The following is a 24,301-nucleotide window of genomic DNA, read 5'->3' on the forward strand; positions in this document are numbered from 1 at the left end:
TTAAGGTAAAACAGTCCTGGAAGGAAATTGTTTAGAAAACTTAATAGCATGAAATAAATACTTGAACATAAAACAAGGGAGATGTTTAATGATTTTAAGTAAACACTGCAATAACTGAGTATGCTAATGCAATTTTTGATGTGGGTAATTGAGAATGTACTTCTCATTCAAATCTGAGTGTTGAGTTGGAAGCTTCATTTGTTTTCAATAGCTACAGTTCATATGAGAAGCTTGTGTTTCTTCTAGAAACTTGATAAAAATGAACGGAACTGCAATTTAGTAGTCCTCATTAATGAGGTTAGAGATAATTACAAATTTTTATGGGTTATGAGAATATAATTGCATAGAATGAAAGCTAAATTAAATATCTCATCTAATTAAGGGGCTATGTTAAACTGTAATTAAAACTGGGATGCCAAATACTGTTTACTTTTGAAGTCATATCATTTTGTGATACAAAAGTAAATATAAAAGGAGAGAAATTATGTTGGAGAAGGGGCTGGAAAACCTTTGACTAACAATCATGGATGTGTTCCCACATACATCTTACAATTCTGCAAAGCTTGATCTAAGACAAGAGGTAACAGTTTATTTTTAAGTGGATAAGGCCATGATGTTCCCTAAGAAACATTTCATTTGCATTTTACCCCACTGAAAAGCATAAATTGCAACTCCTGCATTTTTGATTTATGATAAGATCAAGAAAATCTGGGTGTAGTCCAGTAATGCTTTTGCTTTGTAGTAGAATTGACATATATTGAGTGGGGATTTTTTTAGTAAACTTGAAAGGTATGTCAAGAAGCTGTTTCTTCCAGTTGCTTTCAAAGTCTTAAATAGTTCACTGACAGACTTTCTAAAGTATTGACAATATCATGGACAGTCTAATAAATACTTTTGGTGTTATTTTTGCCACACGATTTCTTTAAAAAGTCAGTGGTTTAAAACACTAGATTACAGTGTTTCCAGCAAGATTTCGTTTTGAAAAACTCTAGAAAAAAGCTGCTTGTAGCAATTGCCTGCAAAACTAATTTCTTCTGGCTTTTAATTTCTATTGATGCTTTCAATTCTGTAACTTATGAAGCCTACAGTTGAAAGTATTCTATGATGAATTTTGTGAAACAAGTTACAGTGCCACTAGGGGACAGCAGAAGATAATAATTTTTGAAGCACCCTGATGCTCATTTTTTTTCTCTGACTATTTTTCTAAACATAATGTCTAAGTTGTATGGCATGAAAAAGGTCTATAGGGATATTTTTCTTCCAGTCGTGATTGCATCGGTGAGACAAGACACCAAAAAGTTTATTATATCTTTTTGTTCATGCATAACTACCTTCAATTTTGGATGTACCTAAATCCTGGCAAGTATCAGTAATCAATTTCTTTCTTTCCTGGCATTGCATTGATCCCTCCACTTAATGTTTAATTTTTTTTTTTTCTTCAGAAATGACTATTAAAAACTGCTGCTTGAGTTTAGTGATTTTCCTGTCATGAGTCTTTTTTTAAAGGCACTGACACTGTAATGTTACACAGAATAAATATTTTTGTTCTGCATTATTTATCTGATATGTCTGGAGCTATATAAGATTTAGATCTGACTGGCTCAGACTTCTGATGGTACTTAATCCAGCCTAGTTGGTTAGCTTTCTTAGGTGCTTACACTGACATAGGAAATTGTAATTTTGTTGTTGTCAATAAAAAGTGTGCATACAGGTATGCGTCTTTTCTTTTAGTAAATTCTATTTCTGAAAACAAATGGAGTAATAAAACTTCCATCTTCCCAAAGCAGAATACTGTTACCTGCCATTTTTGTAGTGCCTGGTATGATGATTAGACCAAAAGAGATAAGATTAAAGATTTCTAAGAAGAATGTGTGTTTTGATGCTTTGTGAGTACTGGTGAACACACACCTGTCAAATTATGGAAAGGTGAAAGGGGCAAGGTGATAGAATGATCTTACTCTGTAATGTAGAATAAGCTTTGAAGCTCATTAATGCTCACTCAGGCTCTCCTTAAGTAATTGCACATTATATGTGTGAAAGTGAGACTAAAAAGCCTTAAGAGTAATGTGACAATAAAGCATTTAAAAGTACGAGTGACTTAATATCATCTTTTTCAATGGTGGAAGCTTGATTTTTTAAATTTTTTTTTTTTAATTGGGAAAAATATTTCAGCGATATGTGTTCTGGGTCCTGAATAATCACAGCAGCTAAGATGACAGCTCCTTGTTTTGATTATTTTTCTATTTTTATTTTAAAACCCATTGAAGCACTCTGAATGGTGTTGAAAAATAAATGCTCTATTAAGACCATCTCATATTATATTGCAGTCAAGTCATCATCCTAACTCAAGTTAAGTAAAAATAGCTGCCAGTGGAGGTCACAAGACATTGTTGACACCACGTTTAACGTAGAATTCACTTTATTAAATTCTCTAAAATTAAACACTGCATCCTAGCTCCATTCTTGACAGTGGCCTCTGATGCTGCATTTGTATTGACTGGCACTGTTTTCTGCTAGAATTCTCTTCCTAATGGAATGGTAGGAATGTTCCTGTGCACTGAATGATTTAAGTGGCCAAGGTTATTACCTGCCGATATAAAGCTATGCTGTTAGCTGGAATAACAAAATAAATAAGCACATGTATTTTAACTCAGCAGAGTGGACACAGCTGATGTGGGAAATGGATTGCTTCCAGTGTAGGCTGGAGGAGTGAACAACCTCCCAAGGCCTTTTGAAATAGTTTTATTCTAAGACTAACTTGATAAGATTAGTGAGCCACAAGAACCAATAGTGATTCTTGTCCATTATTTCTTGTGCCCAAGACTGGCAAGCAGGGCCTCTCACTCAGTATGGCTGAATGAAGGGGACTGTGGTTCTGTGGTAAGAGTAGAACCCAGGGGGTTCTCTGAACTTGCCAGTAGGTGTAAGTGGGCTACTTTCCAGACAGAAGAAGGATATTAAATGGTCAGTTGCAAAGAAAGTATAAACTGAATCAATTAAGCTCTGACTTCATAGCAAAATTTACTGATAATTTTTTGGGGATACTGAACTACGGTCTATTCAGAGGAGAAGAGAAGTGATCTAAAGCGAAAGGAAAAAAAGAAGCCAGTTGACATTTCGTTGCTTAAATGCTCTGTGGGATGTCAGACTGTTCACAACCCATGGGAGGAATCTCCTTTTCCTGGGTGAATCAAGGACTTAGCAGTGAGCACTGGCTGTCTGCTGCATTGGGTCAGCTGTCAATGAATACTCAAGGCTCCTTCTGGTCTCCTGTAACTTTTATTGGGCTGCTTTGGTAGGACTTGCTGTAGATGGTACAGCCTGGTTTCAGATTGCAGTGCACACAGATCTCTCATTAAAGATTTGTTGTTTTAAGCAGAAATGCATATTACAGAAAGAGGCCATTGATCATGTAGATGGGATAGAAATTCCAGTACGCATTTATTTTCTGTGCTCATTTGTCATTTAAAAAAACCAGCAAATCTGTATTATGAAAGAAACCTGGCAGTGTAGAAGTTATAATAAATGGCAGATAAAACTCTTCCTATTCCTGCCTGGAAAAAATACTTTTTTCTTGGTTTAAAGCTTAGATTTCATCAGTCCTCAATATGTCACAAGGCCCAGAAGGTATTGTGATTGGAAATAAAGTTTTGCCTGAATTGAGCCTGGTATTGGAGACCTAAAACTGTTACTTTGTTTAAGAAATATGTTTAGAAATAATAGCTTATACAGTCAAATTTAATGGTTGAGTTTTAAAACAAAATATGAATTATTGGAATTCTGTAGAAGCCCTTGGGGTAAATATGGATATTAGTTTCTCTTTGTTAAAGAATAGTGTGTGGGTGAACATATTTATTTGTTATGTGTATCAGATTGAAACATCTGCTCAGAATAAAACTATCCATTCTGATATGTTTTGGATATATTTTTACATGTCTTACATTGTTCCATTATACAAAAAAAGTGCAACACAAATGCCTGCATCAATTGAATGCTTTTTCCTTCACTTGTGTAGTTGTTTTAAAAAAATTGAAAATGCTTTCAAAATTAAATATAAATTATATACTAGAAATAGTAGAACTTTACTCATGCTAACTTTAATCCTAATCTATCTTATATTAAGTATGATTGTTAGGTTATTAGCTAATAATTCACTGCTGTTTCTTTCAGTCTTTGCAGGGGTAAATCTTTGCTAGAGAAACAGGAGTCTGTGCTGCATTTTGTATTTTGCTTACGATTTTTTCTGCATGATGAAATACTCTTTTATTGAAACTAAGATTATATGCAAAGATTTAAAGAGCATTATCTTTGCAAAATCAAGTTGTCCAGACTATTTCTGTTCTGAGAAGGGTGCGAATGGTATGAAGTGAATAAATGATTGCCTTACATAATGAGTAACTTGGCTTCACAGTGAAGTAATTATTCAATAGTTTTGTATTTATAGTTTTGCAAGTATGTATGATAAACAAAGGATCCATTAGAAGAAGAGTGAAAATATATAATTAGAGTGTATCATCATGCACATGCAAAATCAGGCACATTTATTTGGATTGGTTTTGATGCTATTCCAAATGCTTAACTTATTGACTTCAGCATTTTGAGGAGTGCAGTCTCTTACTCGCTTCTGGTAAATCTCTAGCAGATTTGATCCACGTGAGAATGAGCTGGTTGAGCAGTTGATCTGGTGTCCCTAGTGCCCAGTTTCCTTCCTCTGAAAAGATTTACTGTGGAGAGTTTCTGCAGTGCTAAAGGTATCTGAAGGTGGCTTGTTGGATTGGAATGTGGTACTTTTGGAAATGGGCTTTGATTTAAGCTCACAAGTTTTGCAATTATACCTTATTTCCTTCTATGTCTTTTGACAGATGACAGCATATGTTGATGCTATCCATGCTGGCCCACTTAGACTAAAATTAGATCTTTAACCTAGTCAAGTTACAGATTAAAAAAAAAACCCCACACAAAATACTTGTTTTTGAATATGGTGGTAAATGTGTGATGTCCAAAATATAAAAAAAAATTGTACTTATTTTTCCTGCATGTTCATGTGTGGTAGATATCTTCAAAAATGTTATCACTTCCTGTATATTTTCTATAATGGGAAATACTCCAATTGAGGAAACTGTTATGCAAGTATCTTTGTATCTGTAACCCTCCTCCCCCAAATTTTATGATTATCTCATCCTCTGTTTTCTCCTTTGCCAGTTTTTAAAATAGATGATTTTTTTTTGCCAAACGAAGCAGAAATACTTCCTTTAACTCTGGCAATTTGGCATCAACATACATTTTCTGCAATACAAACATTAGGGAACGTGTTGCAATACATCTGTTCGAGACAACCTGTATAACATTTCCTATAAGATCTGCATATCCATGCACATTATCCTTACAGTTCCTTTTCCATAACTTTTTTGCTACCTGATATTTGCTTTTACAGCAGAACACTGGTGCCTGATGACCATCATGAGATGATTCCCATTCCTGTTTTTTATTCTGTTGTGACCACAACTTGTATGTCACATATGTCACTCATATATGTGCACACAGTTAAAATGTGGTGCATTTGACTGAACTGTATGTTACAATGGTTGTGGCAAAGATGTAGAAGTACTCTGAATTAATTAGAACAAGCTCAAGTCTAGCTGCTTGACCAGGTGGAATTGATTAACAATCAGTATGCTTCGTTTATTGCCTTTGTGATAATGGTAATATTGTTTGTTTTAATGGTATTGCCTAGGGATTATGCAGCTGCTGACTGTATCTGATCAAGGATGGGTTAAGATAGGTTAAAATTAGGCAACAATTGAGTGTCTATTTAGCCTGCATGAAAAGCATTTTTTCCTTATCCTGTCTTCACTGGACTATTGCCATTCTGTTTCTTCATGTTTGATACCAGCTGTTGGCTGTTGGCTCAGAGTGATTTTTAGAAGTTTAAGATAGATTCTTTTTTTTAATCAAGTAAAGCTATTTGGCAACACTCTGTGTTTCTTTGCTAAGGAAATGGTGTTCTGAACATTTTAAAAAAACATTTTTCTCTACTTGAAATTAGCACTACCACATAGTTGTAAGTAATTTATCCCACTTCCTTTTTGTCTGCCTTTGGCACTTGCTCTTGATTGTAGGCATCTTTCTTTTTCTCATCTGCAGTCACTGTAAATATAACCCCTTTGCTTTATAGCACTAATGATGATTTTCACAGCTTCCTGCTTGCAAGTCATGATTGAGTTGCAGAGAAGTTGTTTGCCTTTTTCAAACATATTGAAGTCAGTAAACTCTAGAAAACAAGGCAGATATGAACTAGAAGTGATTTTTTTTCTCCGCCAAGACTTTCTGCAAGTAAGATGCAATTTTCCATGGACTTGGAATAAATCATATACCCTTAGAGACTGTTAAGATCACAGTGCAAAGATGTGTCCTTTCTCTGGTGTCTTGATCACCTTGAAGAGATGACAGGATATCATCAATTATTACACAGTCCACGAAAGTTTGATTACTTTCAGGTTTTTAATTTACTTTTCTTCAGCAGAGTCAAAGTGCATACTTATTGGATAATAAATCACCAGAGTAAATTAGCATTTTAGGACAGATGTTTGGTTTTGGTGATGATGGACAACTTGAAAGCCGCAGTCGGCAAAAATAGGGAGACATTCGAATATTACCTCATCTGCAGAAGCAGTCCTGCTGAAGAACTACAGTAACCAAGGTTGTTTCTTCATTGCTTGATGATCTGTAAAGGTTTAAACAGTTTATCTGTGTGCTGAAAATAATTACAGAGATGTTTGTTTGCTTTAGTGGAGTACTTTGTTCCTGTGGATTAATAAGGGGTGTTCTTTTCTCCTGTGTTTTAGGCATTGTTATGGAAACACATTTTGAGCAGGTCTAATTGTTCTTGTTACTGTTTATGCCAGTTTTTAGTAGCTCGTTCTTTCCAAAGTTTGCCAGTATGGAAGCTTTTGGTATGAAATAATGCAGAAGAAACACAGAGGGAACACTTTGGAAAACTTAAATTTTGCACTGAAGCCTCTCTTCTTGAGTTGATGTTTAACACAACATTTTTCTGATTAGCACGTTATGAGGTTGGTTTTTTTTTTAGAAATAAGATAATACTCTGCCCAAATAAACCTTTTTTATAGGCTGTGTTTTGTTTTCTTTAATTGAATGTCCACTGAAGAGATACAAACTTTCCCAGATGGTATTTAAGATCTTTTCGTTTTTAGCTTTATCAATTCTGTGATGTTTTCATTTCTGTGTTTAGCTCTGAAGAACAGTGTTGTTATTAAACTGTTTGTTTTAATTGAGTCACGATTATGGCATAAAATTGGCGAAGACTATTCCTCCTTAACTTCAAATATTTTTAAACTATTGGCATTTGAAAGAGAATGTTTCCAAAACATGTATTGGAGAGGATTGCACTGCATCAGTAGTTACTAGATGTCTTTTAGTCCTTTAGAATTTCTGTAGACATAGCTCTGAGAAATATTTCTATGTTGCTTTTTTTTTTCCTTTACTAGGTGGCAAAAGATGAGAAATTAGAGGTGCTTGAAAACCTCTTTTTTCCAGAGCTATTTTTTCATGTGGTTGTTTCTTTATTTAGCTGTGGTACTACTTTGTCTACATTAAGGCTTTGCAAGATTTAATGTAAACATTGAAATAGTTGGTGTTCATAGATACGGGATATAATGCTTGACTTTTTTGGTGAATTACCTATGGAATGTGCCTTTAGGATTTGTACTTTATGAAGCAATTACTGACTCAGCATATGATGAGCTTAGCACTAATAACACAAAATCAACTTTTAAGGGTTAGAGTGAAGGTTTATCTGATCCTCAATCCTCTTCAGAGTGGCCTTGTGGATACTGCTGGAAAGCTATAAAAACAAAACAAGCATAGAATGGTTTTTCCTCTACTGTATCATTGCCGATTTTAGTTTTGTGGCTTGTAGAGAAGATATCTGCACTCTCTGCCCTTTGAGTGTTTCTTCTTGATTTCTGTGAAATGGCCTTTCACAGTGTTTTGTGCACTGAATAAAAGAGATATGATAAAGAAACAATATAATAATGCCAAGTCAGGCACTCTGGGATAAGAAATACCACGAACAACAAAACTACACAAATCCATGCCTTTGGCTAACTTGAAGGAATCCAAAAACATCATTTGTATGTTTATACAGTGCAGTCAAGACTTTTCTTGACAAATGACAAAGTTTGTTAAGAGATTTACAGACATTTTTTGCAGATACCAGATCATTCACATAGCTCTTGTTGGAATCCTATTCTTTCATATCATCTGCTTTGGAGAGAAAAGCAGAACTGCGTTATTCTGTACTCTAAGTTGGTGAGACTGGTATTGGCAGCAATATTATCTCTGTCTTCCTGTCTGGTAGATAAAAGAGAATATTTTCACCCTTCTTTCCAACAGTGCTCTGAGAAGCTTGAGTTCTTTTGATGAGTAATTGGCTGTCTTGGTAGTGTGATCATCACATTTTACAATAAAATACAAAGTCCTCTAAGGTTCAGTAGCTTTCCAGGAATTCATTGCTTGTTCAGGTAGTGGCAGTGTCCGACAGGTGCCCACCTTGTGGGTATATAATTTGTAATTTGGTTGGGTTGAAACACACAGAACTTTTAAAAAAAGTGCACTTGGTCTATGTAAGCAAGTTCTTCCCAACCTTAATTATTGTATAAAGGGTGCAAACATTCATGGCATGCTTGGTTAGCAGGGACAACATGCTTGGTAAAGATAATAAATTTCCTTAAGACAAACATATGCATTGCTTTAGAACTCTTTTTTAGAAAGATTGTACAAGCTGACATTTTTTGTAATAAGAATATTGTAGGTCTACTAATGAAATGGATTTAAATCATTGCAGTTTTTGTACAGTACCAAAGCACTCTTATCAATCCATGTATAATCGGTAAATTTACATGATGTTGGCATGTAACAGAGATTCTTCTCTTGTATTAGTTTTATTTCCATGTAAAATGTCAAAATCTAGAATGTAAAGCTTAAAATTCTTGACAAAACATTTACTTGACATTTGTAGATTATCTTCAGAAGTTGGTTTCCAAACCCATCATATATAACATTGAGGGAAAAAAAATCCCAGGCATCCAAGAGCATTGTGTTGTGATTTTTCAAATTCATCAAATGAAAGCAGAAAGCTGTAATAAAAGCTGTCAGACTGTTTTAACTGCAGATTTTGTTTCTACTTGCATTGCTTACTGTGCTGTGACAGATAGTGTTTATAGTTTTCAAACAATTCTGTAGTACTGTATTTGCCAAGTGATAACTGTTTATCCTTGGAGAATTGTGGGCTCCCTGTATTCCACTAGAAATGATTTTTATCAGTTATAATGGTATGATTCATGTTTGGTGTGCCTGAGAACATCCTTCTGTGCTCCCTGGCCTCCCTAAAGAAGGGATTTTAAAGCTGCTCTACAGACCAACTTAGCAGTCTTGTTTTGCTTTGTCCTACACATTGCTCTCATCAGTTGGTTATGAGTTGAATTCTGTCCAATTCTGGCATATTTCTGAAATCCAGTTGGATTTTTTTTTTTTGTAATGAAGGACTGTGCAGTATTTTCTTATCAATCTGTACTCTTAAGAAGTATTTGTAAATATAAACAAGGAAACAATGTATGTGCTACAGTAGATACAGACTTAGTGCCTGCAAGCTCACCATTACCCGCTTCTCCAGTAGAACTTAAACCCATTGTGTTTGTTTACTAATGCTGTTGGGTACTTTTTTCCACATGAATGTCCTGAAGTCAGTAAATGTGCCAAAAGCAGGAACTGGTATTTTCTTGCACAAAGAGAAAATGCTCAAGCAGATGCTTTAAGCATAAATTAGCTGATTTTTTTAATATCTTTGCTAACCGTGTATCTTGAGTAATTACCAGCTCATCTGCATTTGATACAGCTGTTAAGTGCCCTGAAGAATGAATAATAGCTACATTCTTATGGGATCAATCTGATTGTATCTTTTCTTTTGCATCTGGAAACTGCTTCTATAAATGAAAGCACTCCTATTTTTATGCTTTCGTTGATGTCACTGTGACCTGTTAGCCTTTACTGAACATGTAAAGAGAACTTGTTCTTCGAGACCAAGGCATTTACCCTTTTGTAACCTTTCTCTGTGCTTGGCTTGCAGGATATGCAAAGACAATCAGTTTTTACCAAGTGTTAAACCTTACCTATTGGCAAATGCTGACTGCAAGTAGCTGGATTTTTTAGTCCTGTGGTGAAAATACACTTCGATCAAGTGCTAATTGTTACTAATATTTCAGACTGAGGGAAGAAAAGATTCACTGGTCTGAATGCATGACTTAGCCCCAGATATTTTGAACTTCAGGTGTAGTTTTAAAATCAGCTTAAGTAGGGATATTGGCGAGTCATTTAACTGGTTTGCCTCTTCTTTTCCCTTGGTTACGTGAGAGGTTTTGAGAGGTTTTGTTTGTTATTTGGATTGCTTATAAAGAATTAAATGAAATATCTCATTGGCTATTGAAAACAGCAGCAAAAACTGTAATTTTTTCATGTTTGCTTGAGGTTTCTTTTTTTTTCCCCTTTTGATCAGGTACAAAGAAGGTGGTGAAGCTTTGTTAGTATTGCTTCCTTCAGAAGAAAAAGGGATGGTGGAACAGCTGGCACAGAGGAAAGTACCTATCAGTGAAATCAAGTAAGTGGCTAATGGCCTGCCTGTTATTCAGCCTTCTTTCTGCAAGAGTGATGTGTGATGAGGCTTTGACAATCTTGATAAAGTGGTTTAATTGCCCGGAGCTGGACAAATCAGAGAAATGAATTAGTTTTGGTAGTGTTGTAGAAGGAAAAGACCTTGAGAGGTTACCTATTTTATTGCTGTTCCCGAAGGCAGGATGAGCTACACAAATCATTCTTATCAGATGCCAATTAATATATTCACAGTTTCCCAAATAGACCTCATCTGTACTCAACAGTTGCTGCTATTAACATTTTTTCTTCAAGTGTCTGATAAGACTTGTAAGTAATTTAAATGAAATATTTCTTTTGTTTTGTACCAAGAATATATGGAAAGTGATATTCTCTTACTCTCTGCAGCTTCTTTTTATGTAATTGAGCATGATAATGCTCTCTTTCTCTTTTGCACATTAAACAGTTACCATTTCTTTAATCTGTCCCTGTATGTTTTTATTGCTGTTACAATTTTTGGTTCTCTTACCTGTTTTTTCTTTAGTTCTAGACTATTTCCCCAATTTGTCCTGACCTTTCTGAATCAGTTAGTTGAAGGACAGGAAGTAAAAGATGGTCATTTTACATATTAAAAAGAGGATCCCAAGGGAAACCTGTAAGGAGCAGTGCTCTCTGTACAAATAGAACTGACTTTGAAGGAGTTGCAGGAACATATAACAATACCAAGTGAAAATAAAAAAGCATGTTTCCATTTTCTGTTAAATGCAGGAAGGATATGAAGGAAACACAAAAACTTTAACTGTAAAAATATTAGAAGAAAAGACTATCACTACAAAAAATTACGGTAGTTTCTTATTTAGCAGATATAGGTAGGAAAGAGTTTACTGTTTTCTGCGCCCATCAGTCTGATGTTGAATTAAGGGAGAAAAGAGAATGTGAAAGAAATATGAAGGAAGAATTGAAAACAAGCCAGAAAATGTGTTATCAGCCTGACTTCATTTTTAACACTTAAAAAGTTCAGGTCATACCATGCCAAAAATTGTACAGCAGAGATAAAAGAAATCAGAGAAGGATGACAAGGGAAAAAATGCAAGTTGCTGTGTGAGTGGATATGAGCAAAGCTAGTCCTGTTTTACTTTGAAAAGCTGTGGTTTGCATGTGAAGATACAGATATCTAAGCAAAGAAGGGAATTAAATATACTTGTTTTTGAGAAGAAATCAAATTAGGGTGAAACCGTAGGTGGTTATTTACGTCTCATTGCTTAATCTTCAGGTTTGCTCAAAATTTACAGGTTGACATTTCTTCAGAGAACAGAAACAATGCATATAGCACTTTCTGGATTTAAGGTTTAGTTTTATATTTAAGTATTTTTGTTGTATAGGATATGCCATTTCAAAGGCTATTCTGAACTGTACTTTTGACTGCTATTTCTATGTAACAAACTGAGTACACAGCAGCTGGTGAAATAAATCCACCTTTTCTAGTTAAACACATATCAAATTCATGTAGGATTTGGATGAACTTCGAACATAAACAATTTTTGCTAAAACAGTGAAATAAGGACTAGAATTCAGTCCAACAGCTACTTTATGACAACCCAAACAAAACCTCACCAGCTGAATGTGGATAATATCAGTAAAGGAACGGAAGTCTGACATTTTGTTTTCATTTAAGCATCACAGTGCTTTCTCTTTCCAAACTTTATCTTTTTCCTTCTTAAAATGGTAGTTATCGAAGTAATTTATCTTTTTTTTATATTCAGTATAATGTCTGATCTCATTCACATTATAAATATTTCCCCTTTCCCGTTTATTTGTCAGCTAAGCTTTTAGCTTCCTAAGTAATGGTGTTAATTGTTTGAACAGCTTATCAAAGGAAGTGGTAAAAAAAACCTCTTTAGCCTGCATTTATCCATGTAAATAGAAATCCATGTTTTTGTACAGGGATAATAATCCAATTTTAATACGGCAAATATTTCACCCCCAGTAAATGCACATTATATTTATAATGGCTGCATCTCTTAACATATTGTTGTTAATCTGACGTTACTTCGATGGAAAACTCTGCTGCTTTTTTTTTTTTTTTTAATACCCCAGATATTCATTCTTGTACCAAGCCACTAGGACATATGTATTATAAATACATAAGAAATATTCTTAATTGGAATAATTATTAGAAAGTCAAGAGTTTTGATTGAGAAAATATTTTAACAGCCTGCCCCAAGATCCAGTTTTTCAATCTGAAAAACAAGGTTTAATAGAATATATGACATCATAATGAAGGGGAATGCTTTCACTTAGAATTGTCTGCCTAGTGTGATATGATTTAAAAGATACAGCCTTGTCCTTCTAAGAGGCTAACTAAAATCTTTAAAAAGTTTTTCTTGTAATTACTTATGGATTGCAAACCAATTTAATTCTAGAAATTTTTAACTACTGATTTTCTCATGCTGTTTACTTCCAGCCAGTTTCCCAATTAATACAACTCCAGTGTGTTTTGTCAGTTTATAAATTGCTTAAAAAGTTGCATGAACCCATGGTTCATGTTCCAGGTCTTGTGGTGAAGTCTTCTCATGTTGTTTGTGCTTATTCACCTAATTATAGATTCTTAAGAATTCTAACTTGGGAATTAGAAGATAATGAGCATTGCTCACTGCCAACGGAGTTTAACTGTTTAAATTTCTGAAATTCATTCTGAAAGCTTTTTTTTTCAAAAGCTTGTTTCTAAAACATTGTATATTCAAATATTTGTTTGGCTATTCTTATTAATCTGTTGTCTGGTATAGTGGTCATAAGAATGCTGTTACTTTTCTTATTTTGTGTTTTTTGATTTGCAAACTATTTTTGATGTTGTTTATTTCATATAGACAGACCTTTTGAAACAGTTTTATAATTTGAAAGTAGAGAAAGGAAGAACTTTCCTTGATACCTGTTCAAAGGACTGGGGTTTAGGCTCTTTCCTTAATTTTCAGTTTTAGATCTAAGCTGCCAGTAGAGGTTTTCAGTAAACTAGTCCCTTCTAATTAGCACAAACAGCCAGTTTACAGGTAGCGCTTTTAACAGTACGTAACTTCTTCATTGTTCTAAAAGAGCAAGAGAAAGTTCAAAATATGCAATAGTAAATGCAATATCTTTGAGCATTTAAATATGGCAAAATGGTACTCTGAAATTATTAAATGATTTGTACAATATTTTAAAGGAGTCTATAATCTCCAAGTTTTCCATGCAAGCTCTAAACTTAAACTATTTTTGATCGTATTTTGAGGTTACTTTGTTGCATTCAAATTTGTTGGGTAAAAAAATAAGAGTTGCTTCCTTAGAAATTTTACCAAAGGAAGTGCAAGTACATAGATACCCATGATGTAGTATTGCTTTCTTTAATTTTATGGCAAAAAAAAGTGTTTTTTGAGGAAAGCAGCAATAACAACGAAACACCTTTTTTTTTCCTTCTTTTTTCTTTCTCACAGTGAATAATATTTGGATGTGTATTCCACACGTTGATAGTATTAATATAGGGGAGCTGTAAAAACTCACTGCCTCCCAGTTGCCATAGTTACTGTAAGACAATACACTGGTGTCACTATTCAGTGTGGTTCTACCCCGGTGTGTGATCTGCTGGGTATCTTCCTTAGGTGCCAGCCCTTCCTTCTCCCTCCAGCCTTCAGGCTGTCTCTGTAACCATAGGGAGCCACGTTCCACACTGACAGCACCGTGCAAAACCTGCTGCTGCTGCTGCTTGGAAGCTGCATGGAAATCTGGAAACTGTTTTGCTGCAGCAAGGCCTTTTAGGTGCTTGTTGATCTTTTTTGCTTAAATTCTGTTTTGGAGAAGAGTGGAGGAAGGACAATGCTTAGTTAAAACAGTGCTTGTATCCTAGCATATAAACCAGGGAAAATGGGAGGAAATCAAAATGTGTATCAACCAGAAAATTTGGAGATTGCTGTCTGATCAGTACATAAGGCCAGGCAAGCTGGGTTATGCAACTGGTAGGCAAAACTGTAGCTTCAGAAAGTTGTATGGCTCCTTAAAGCTAAGATATGTGGTCACAGAGTAAGAAATAACCAGCCTACTTAAAATGGCAGGCCATGTTATAAAATCCCCTTCTAGCCTTTGCATAATTGGTTTCAGCTCATTGGTTCTTAGCCATTTAGGCAGGCTTATAAATTATGATAATGATTTTCAGTGTTTAGCTTTTAGGTTTACTTCTCCTAATAGTCAAATGAATACAATTTATTGTAAAGAGTTTTATTTGTTCAGAAAGAAGTAACATACAAACTCATTAAAACCAAAATCCAATTTAATAGTGGCCAGCTTTCCCATTTTTTGAGTCTCAGCATGAGAGAAAGCTGATAGTGGATGATTTGCCATGATACAGTGTTGGAGAAGAGAGAATTCAGTACTACTACTCTTTTTTTGGTAGTCAGTGCTGCAAATTTGCTCATTCATTAACAAACACATAAGCTTAAAATGTGCCTGGGGTACCATGTTCTTAGTTGGCATTGCTTAGATTTATACCATATTATCTAGCCATGCTTTTAAATTGTGAAGTGTGTTGCGAGTTTGTCTTTTTCAAACCCTTTTCTTACAATTCAATCAAATTACTCAAAATTTAGATGCAGTCTACAAAATGTGGCTGTATTTTGTCTTGAATTGTTGCCTGTTATGCTTGGAGCCTCAATGACACATAGTCTCTTATGAATAATGAATCATATTCCTACAATAATCAAGTCATGGAAAATAATGAGTAATAGCATGTATAGGTGAAAATTGGAACTTCGTAAGCATTTTGAGTTTGACAGTGGCAGCAGGCAGTAGTTGGCACTCTCAGCTACTCTATGAGAAGTGCTCCAAGGCCATTTTTGCATTACTTAAAGATTTCACATAGACCATGTTTCCCTATTTTATGAGAAAGTACAACTGCCAGATGCTTTCCTGACACCAAATAAGACATCTGCTGTTTCTTTCCCATTCTTAAAACCTGCTAATGCTGCTATGGAGGATAATCAAACTGATGAATCACATTTTGCTTCTGACTAAGCTGTTTTAGCTGTTGTGTATTTGCTTGTTTTCTTTAAGTCCTTACTAATTGGGGTTTTTTTTGTATCAAGAAAAAGTTAATTGTTTAACTACCTTTCTGCCCCCTTTGAATATGAGCACTGTATTTACATAACCTGTTTGATAGGACTTTTTTTCCTAGTTGCCATGGAGCAAATTTCTTTTGACCCAGCTGATTTATCAGAATACTTGGTCTCCCATGATTTGTGATTCTGGTGTGAGCTCGCACTTTGCTGTAGCTGTTGTTAGCTGACTGATTGCAGCTGCCACTTGGAGTGAAGACAAGGAAAAAAAGCACTGGCTAACTTTAGGGCTTTGAGGTCATCTCTTAATAGCTTTCCCCTCACTTAGCAGCAATTCAACACTTTTCTGGACTGTCATACTACTGGTGTTCATATTAATCTTTTTATAACTCATCCTATCCCTTCTTTACTTTTTGTATCATTATATTTCAAAGATTTGTTGGTCAAATTGTCCCCCACTTAATTTTTCACGCTTCTTTTTTTCTGTCTTAGGCTTTAAAATTTGTAGAGCCAATTATGTACTGTCTGGAAACTGGAACTCAAGTTTTTTTAGTCTTTCACTAAAACTGTAGCTAAGAGTGCTTGTGGACACTGTAGTTTTCCCCTGGCTGTATCTGAACAGAGTGAAGAAATTGAAATTGTAAGGAAATGAAGCTTGATATCTGTTATAATTTTTAGTCAGAATAACCTCCCACCATGTTTGCTAGTTTGTATGATACACTGGGGTGGCAGTAGCAGCTCAAAAGTAGATGAGATCTGGGCAAATAACTCTGCAATAATGTAGGTATCACTGGAATAGGTTTAAAAATTTGGAATCTGGGAAAGGACCTATATATCTTTTTAGTAGGTTTAATGGCAATTTCCATAGTGCAGTCAATATTCTTTATTTACTCGAGAAGCTCTTAAATCTGTTTAATCTCAATGTCCTTTATTATCGCTCACCTGGCTTTTATTTCTAAGAAATACTTAAATTTCAGTATTCCTGGCACAATGAATCTTATTTAAGCTTTTAAAAATGCTGACAATTTCCTTATGAAGACTTTTATTTCAGTATAAAGTAGTACTATAACTCATTATGCTTCTTCTGTATTTTTGCAGTATTTTTACAAAATCAAGTTATTTTCTGCTGATTTCTGCTTTGCTTTAGAATAAGTTTCACCACCTGTGAAAACTGTCTGAATAAAACAGCTGCTATTTATCTTTTCTGCATTATTTGTTTGAGGAGTGTAATCTTCATCCTTAATATGGTTCCATTCTGTGCTATTACATTGGTAATTGCTCTGTGCATATTAAAACAATGCAAAAGATGTGCCTGAGAACCTAACAGGTGCTTATTTTGGCATGTTCTAATAATTAAAGCTTGGGGTTTTTTTTTTCTTTTTTTTTTTTTCTTTTTAATTAGAATTAATCCTGAAAAACTTACAGACATTCAAAAGAGGCTGCAAGCATTCTTAGCTCAAGATCAGGAGTTAAAAGAGAAAGCTCAAAGGGTAAGTAATCTGCTACACTATAATTCTTGGGGTGTATTAGTTGAATAGAACTGCTATGTTTGAATAACTGACCAGCTCAGACATGCCCTAGAAGCAGTGTTTGGAACTGAAGAACCACCAGAGATAGTTAAGCACTTGTGTTAGGAGAGAAACATAAATTAGAGAGAACCAGAGTTTTCTGAGTGATGTCCAGTGGCAGAAGAGGAGGCAACAGGCACAAATTTCTATACAAAAAACTCAATTTAAACCCCTAAAAAGCCTTTCTTGTGAGAGTGGTTGAACACTAGAGCAAGAAAGGCTGTGCAGTCTCCAAATGCTGGTTATTATAAACTGGGTTCCTTCCTGAGCAGCCTGCCCTAGCTTACCTTGGTTTGAGCAGGTGCTTGCACTAGATAGTCTCTGAAATTTCTTCTCAACTTCAACTACTCTGAGTTTCTTGGAAAGCGGATATAGAAAATGTCAAAATAATGCTACTAATAAAAAAGGTTACTTAAAAATAGCAGATCACATTACTTAACTTGAAAAGTTAGAGATATGAAACCATGTAGGCCTCAACATGCCCACCTTGATCAATTTTTATTGTCCTATATCCTGAATATATGTGACAGTTTGTCCTTTGCAATCCAGTGCATTGAATAAAGCATTTAAACTTTTGTTTGGATTTAAATGAGCAGCAAAATAGCTCAGAATACCTCTTCTGGGTAAGATGGAGAATTATGTGAATGGGTTTATAAATGGGATTTCTTTGCTGTGCTGTTAATGTTGGGAGACTTAATGGACAATATGTGCATTTCAGCACATGCTTATCAGGTTTGGGAGGGTAGGGAAACATCAAATAACTAAGTAGGTTCCTGGATGAGAATGAGCTTGGTTGTAAAAGACACTTTCCACGAAAACCTGTGAAACATTTCTGGAAATTGCACTGCCTCTTTCCATCATTCAACATGTTTGCTGACCTTTCCCTGGTTTTATAATATTTTTAGGCCATGAACTCTTTGGAATGGAGCTTGCTACTTGTTTTATTGAAGCACTTTAACATGTTGGTTTTCTGAGGCCGGTTGGTTTGTTGGGGTTTTGTTTTGGTTTTGTTTTTGAACTGTGTATATCATTAGCTTGTGAATTCTGTTATTGTATCAAGTCTCTTCAAAACTATAAAAAATCAAAAGCTCAAATTGAGATGCAGGAAAACTCAGTTGGAAGGATAATAGGACAATAATGTAATTTTTTCTTATATATATATATATAGGTCAAATTAAAGAGTACTACCAAAGGCCATATGGTGAGAAATCCAGAAATGCCAAAGCCTGAGAAATACACGATTGCAGAGATTCTGGATTACTGTTAATAACTTTTTATTTGTATGAGCTAGTGTGGGCATTAATGACACTTGAAGGTATACTGGTAATCCTGAGTGGTAGGGTAAAATGAAAAGAGGACTGTGAAAGCTTAGAGAAACCATGAGTTTTAATCTTTCTATTTAACTGGGATGTAAAATGAGTCAAGTTGAAATATTTAAAGCTCTTGAGATTCATCTCACCTAGCTATACATGTCCTCGGTGAGTTAGTCTGCCTAAACTTTCTTTTATAGCTGATAGGATGGAATAAGCACTTCTACAATGCCTCCTGGCACAGATACCTTAAAACCCCTTTGGGATGGATGGATGGATGGATGGAGGTTTCTTTGTGCTGCAGAGATGGGCTATGTGATGTGACCTCTCTTGGAGGCCTGCAGTAGGGACACTTAACGAGTCAGAGTAATGCCATTCTTACTTTCCTAAACAAGGAGATTTAAATCAAAGTGCCCGAGGAACTCAGTGAGAGCTTTGTGAATAAAATGTCTAAGGCAACGTTCCAAGGGAATGCGTTTAAAAACTATTTTTGGCTTTTAGGTATTCCAGGTTTTTGGAGTGCATAAAGCATTACTTGAAGCAGTGTGGAACGTCAGTGGAAGCTTCATCCTGGTGCTGCACAAACCAGAGGCACTGGTGTCACATTCACCTCCAGCTGCCACGGGAAGTTGCAGTTACACCAATTTATGTCAGAAGTGACAGAGCATCTGGCTGGGGGAGGATGAGAGTGGGATTAATCCAGCATCATCTTAATTGGAATGAAAACACCAACAAACTTCTGTTTCTGCATTTGGCTTTTTAAGATCTCTTAAAAGTCAGAGAAAGATCATTCTGAATTGGGCAGAGGAATGATAAAATTTCAAAATAGCCCAAGAATAAAATCAAGCATTTGTTGTCTGTCAGTATTGCAGATGCAAACTTAAATTTGTTTTGAAAAATTTTAATTGTCATATAACTACCATTTGAGGCCATTTTTGTTGCAGTTTTAAATTTATGGATGGCAGAGAAGTGTCATTCTTGCAGGCAAGCTGTAAATACATTCAATTTTTGAAAAACTTCAAGTATGGACAAGTGGTTTATCACAGAAGTGTCCCTCCTTAATAAGGTTTAACTCTGAATGTTCAGACATGCTATGCAAATGTGCCCAAGTAGTCTACATGTCAATGTGAATAAAACAATGAAATGAATGCAAATGAAATTCTGACCTTGAATCCTTATCTGAAATGCTGGATTTCTTAGAGGCATGGGTATTACATTGTCTAGCCTGTCTGTTGCAAGCTGCCAAGTTCTTGACATTTGTAGTGTAAGAAATAAATTCCCCACCTGAATGGATTAGATAGCAGTGAGACAGCACAGCAATGCATAGAAATTTGGATAGGATGGTAGTCTACCATCATGTGTTGAGGGCATGAGACCTAAGTTATTGTGTTCTCTAAACTTGTAGATTTACTTCAAGGTGCCTTTGCTTTTTTCGAAAATACAAAGTTCTTGATTACTAATTGCTTCAACAAACTTCATGGTTCATTTAGTAGGGCATGGCTCCCCTGCTATTGCTTGGAAAGACAGTTTGAATCAGATCGGGGCTCCTTTGAAACTTCTACAGTTGTTCTTATGGACCGATGCTGCCTTTTGGCATTTCTTGTAATTTTAATATTTAATATGTCAGTTCAGCCAGTTCTGGAAAACTGTTTTAAAAAAGAAATTTTTTTCTTGCTAGTTCGAATGTTATTGTGGCACTGAAGTGATGTCTGTTCAGCAAATTCTTCATCACACCTAGAGATATGTGCAGGGTGTTACAGCCTAAAATTCCAGCCACAGCCTATTACTTTTGAATTACTGTCAAAACAGCACATAAGTTGAATTGTGCATTTTAATACTTACAACAGTTATACAGGAAATAGAACAATAAATCAAAATTTAGAGGTAGTAAATTCCTAGAGCATGGTACTTTTTCGTTATGTATTTCCAGTACTTGTACAATAATCTCCAGTGCTTTTGGAGATGTGTAGCTACTATTGTAGTAGAACTGTAAATGTTAATGATGCCCAACCATAATATTTTCCACAGAAGTTACTGCATATAATATTTTTGCAATGTTCAGTTATTAAAAAAAAAAAAAAGCTTTGAAAGTGGTATCAAACAGCAGATATGGCAGGGCACAACAACAATTGTAAAATAGCAGGAAAAAATTCAGGCTGACTCAACTTGTTCTCCCTCAGCCCCAGTGTGTGTGTGTGCAGGCTGAGGAATTCTCAGGATAACTGTCCAAGTGAGATGACAGCATTTTAGACAGAGGTTGAAGTCAACACACTGAAATCAAATTTAATAAATCAGAGAAAATAGCTTGATTTCTTTTCTTGTAAAGTAGAACAACTCTTCTATGCATTTGTTTGATGTTTCATTCTTAGTTATTGTAGGGCTTGAAAAGCATGCAAAAAGTGTGCCCTTTATAGTCTGTTAATTTCTAGACCATGTGTACCAAATATATGCTAGTAAGGTAAGTGCATGGCTTTATCAGTTATCCAACAGACATAATGAGATTTCAACCCTGTAGCAAGTAGTGACTCATGTAGTTATTCAGATCTGCAAATCTTAGATTCACAGGAAGGATACTTCTTTTTTAATCTACTTTTTTTCATCTGTCACTGCAGAGAAAAAAGAGACTTCCATTGATTTTTGTCACTTGCTAGACAATGGTAGATTAATGAGAGCTGTCAAATTTGAAGTCTTTTCCTAAACATTCTAATTATCTTTGTAAAATGATTAATAATTCAATGTGAGCAAAGAAGTATTTGATGTAAGTATTCCACATCTCAATCTTGGTAGTAGCTGAATGAATTGAGCTCACACTTTCCACAGCTAAAAATAGTTGAAAGATGTAATCAGGAAGGAAACTTTATCCAAAAAACCCTCAGCATTATGAAAAACAAGGAAATGAAATTTTACTTTTAAAGTGAATTAATGGGCAGCTTGCAAAGTATATCTCTTAACTCTACATACCTTACAATCAATAGTTTTTATTTCTGTTTACTCAGGAGAAAAGAATGAGTTTATAACATTGCTTAATTTATTGTCTTATTTTTCATTTTACCTTTTGAAGTGTTTTTTCTCTTACAAGCATTTAAAGAATCCCCATAAGACACCAGTGCTCCTGACTGTTGAGTGTTTGCTCCTCTATCTGAAGTTAACAAGAAATATATATATTTTTTTTAATTCCACATGAATTATTAATACAGTAGTTTCCTCCAATAGGTGCCTGTACATAACAGAACAAGAGTGTGATTATAGGATGCATGAATGTAACTCTTGTGAGCTTAACTTGCTGTTGTTGCTAGTGTTTGCTGGTTTAAGTCTCATGATAGGAGTTCTGGCATGTGTCAGAAATAAGGTTAAGAACAACAGAAATCCAAGGATCTTTTCTGATACTTGAAATATTCCAGTATTTATGCTGCTGCTGCTAGGTACAACTAGACTATGTGAAAGAAGCATGAGAAGAATAGGGAACTTTCCTTTTGGGAAGGAGGGCACGAAAATGCAATGCAAGATTAAGTAGTGCTTCCACTGATGTAGTGCTTCCAGTTTTCTTGGAGAAAGTCTGTGATTAATTGATACTTCAACCTTAGACTGGTCTTACTAGGTTTTATATAGCAAATTTGTCTTAGTTAGCTGAGTTGCATTCATTGACTATGTGCATGTGGTGAGCTGATTGTAAATGCAAGGTAATATGAATCATCTTAGATCACAGTGAAATGCAGCGATATTAAGTTGGATAGCTTCCTGCTTGTGGATAAGATTAAGTCAGGACACCTCCGATTGATAGCAGCAAAGTCTGTTTGAAGTTCCACATAATTTAGATATCGGAATAGCATAACAGCATTCAAAAAAGCTAGGAGAAAAAAAAAAAAAAAATTGAATCAGTGATGTTTCCTTCTGACTAATCTGTCATATTTTCTTTCTAGGAAAATATAACATGACATACTGTTGTGAAATTCAGTAAATTCAGCCAACACAAATGTAATGAAATATTTGAGTACTTGAAGTTGCATCACTTCTGTAGTAGCGATAAATTTTGTCTGATGAGTACTTTAAAAATAATTTCAGTCTGAAATTGATGTTAGATCACCTAATAATGAAACTGAATCTATTTTGTGTTTAGAGCAATAATATAATGTTTGGTTTTTGTGTTGGTAATTGAATGGTCTTTTTTTGTTGAATGTTTTCATTTTTCTTTCAGTGTTTTGTATCCTACTTGCGTTCAGTTTACTTAATGAAGAACAAGGAAGTATTTGATGTTTTCAAATTGCCTCTAGCAGAATATGCCCTGTAAGTATGGTCATTTTAAAATATGAAAACTGTACAGTGAGAAGTTTTGCAGTCTTTAAATAGCTGTTTTGATTGTGTTAACACACAGAATTGGACTTCTAGTATTGTAATGTATTTAGTTTCATATTCATATTGAGCTTTTTGCATATTTTCAAGAGTGTTCTAAATGGAAATTATGTGTAAAAGCAATATATGCTGTACAGAGAAATAACTTAGAGCAGAAGGTACATTTGCTATCTACACAGAAGACATATCTTCTTGAGTAAAAAGATAGAGAATAATGTTTTGGTGTTTTTCCCCTTCCCAGATTTGCCCTTCATCCTCATAGCTAAATACCAGCCTGTAAAGTGTATTATTTAAAAAGAAAATGGAAGTATCTAAAGATGATGTATTGCAGTCTCATTTTGAGTATGATTTGGACATTTCTCCTTGGCCATCAATTACTTTTTGAAGATTCAGTGTGTTTGGTAAAGATGGAGCATCTGCACTAGACTGAATAGCATCTATTTTGCTAGGTCTATTTTTGTGCATATATGTGAATCATTCCATATTTTGTATGGGAGGGAAATTAATTTTGACAGGTTGACTGTACAGATAGCCCACTGAAATTGTTTTAAGATGTGAAGTTTTTGAAATCTCATGGGACACAGGGTAGTTGTAAGGGAGCAGCAAGGTGTTCAAAGGTTCACAGTAAATTAATTTGATATGTGTGTGATTTCATACAGAGAAGGCTAACTTGCTAGCACATAATGAACTAAAATGTGACAAATTACTAGACTCTGGAACACCTGGTCTTTCTGTGCTGTGCTGCCATTAACATGATTATGTTTTTTAAGATATATAAGCCTATTATAAAATAAGCTTTTTGACTTCATGTGCTGAGACATTTTGATGAAGGAGAGCTAGCATAAGCTCAAAAATCTTTTGCTACATGCGATGCCTGACCCTTCTCTTGTGCGATTTGTCAGCATCTTTAAAATCTGTTGTAGGTCTTACTGTGCTATTAATGTAAGGAATAGTGGCAGAAGATTAGGGCTAAGAGGGGTAACCACACAAATTCAACAGTGTTAGAAACAGACTAGCAGATGGTGGTAATGCTGAATTTTCAGAATCCCAGTGCCTCTTTCTGGATTTCACCATGGTGTGCCATCTAGTATCTGCAGAGAGAGAGTAGTCTACAGTTCTGTTCTTCTCAGGTCTGTGTGCCCCGATTTGGACCTTCCTCAAAATAATTCTAAGTCTCAGCTTTGGAAAGCTACTAATGTCGTTCCTGTAATAAAATGCAAGAAACCAGTCAGCTGTTTGGAGAGAGTAGGAGAGGTTTAGTCAAGGCTTTGAAATATGTGGCAGTATAATCAAAAAGTCAGAAGATAATAAATCTGGGAGATAATTTGGA

At 35.0% G+C, this 24,301-nt stretch overlaps 1 protein-coding gene across 1 annotated transcript in view; it reads left to right on the forward strand.

Annotated features, from left to right (window-relative positions):
* DDX10 (DEAD-box helicase 10) overlaps window positions 1-24,301 on the forward strand; it is a 153,535-nt gene that overhangs the window by 15,582 nt on the left and 113,652 nt on the right. Inside the window, exons 10-12 of the mRNA XM_030270460.4 lie at window positions 10,574-10,675; window positions 17,146-17,233; window positions 22,817-22,905. Of these exons, the coding sequence (XP_030126320.4) occupies window positions 10,574-10,675; window positions 17,146-17,233; window positions 22,817-22,905 (279 nt within the window). The remainder of the gene's footprint in view (window positions 1-10,573; window positions 10,676-17,145; window positions 17,234-22,816; window positions 22,906-24,301) is intronic.

The sequence above is a fragment of the Taeniopygia guttata genome, chromosome 1, assembly GCF_048771995.1.
Source record: "Taeniopygia guttata chromosome 1, bTaeGut7.mat, whole genome shotgun sequence".
Classification (NCBI taxonomy): Eukaryota; Metazoa; Chordata; class Aves; order Passeriformes; family Estrildidae; genus Taeniopygia; species Taeniopygia guttata.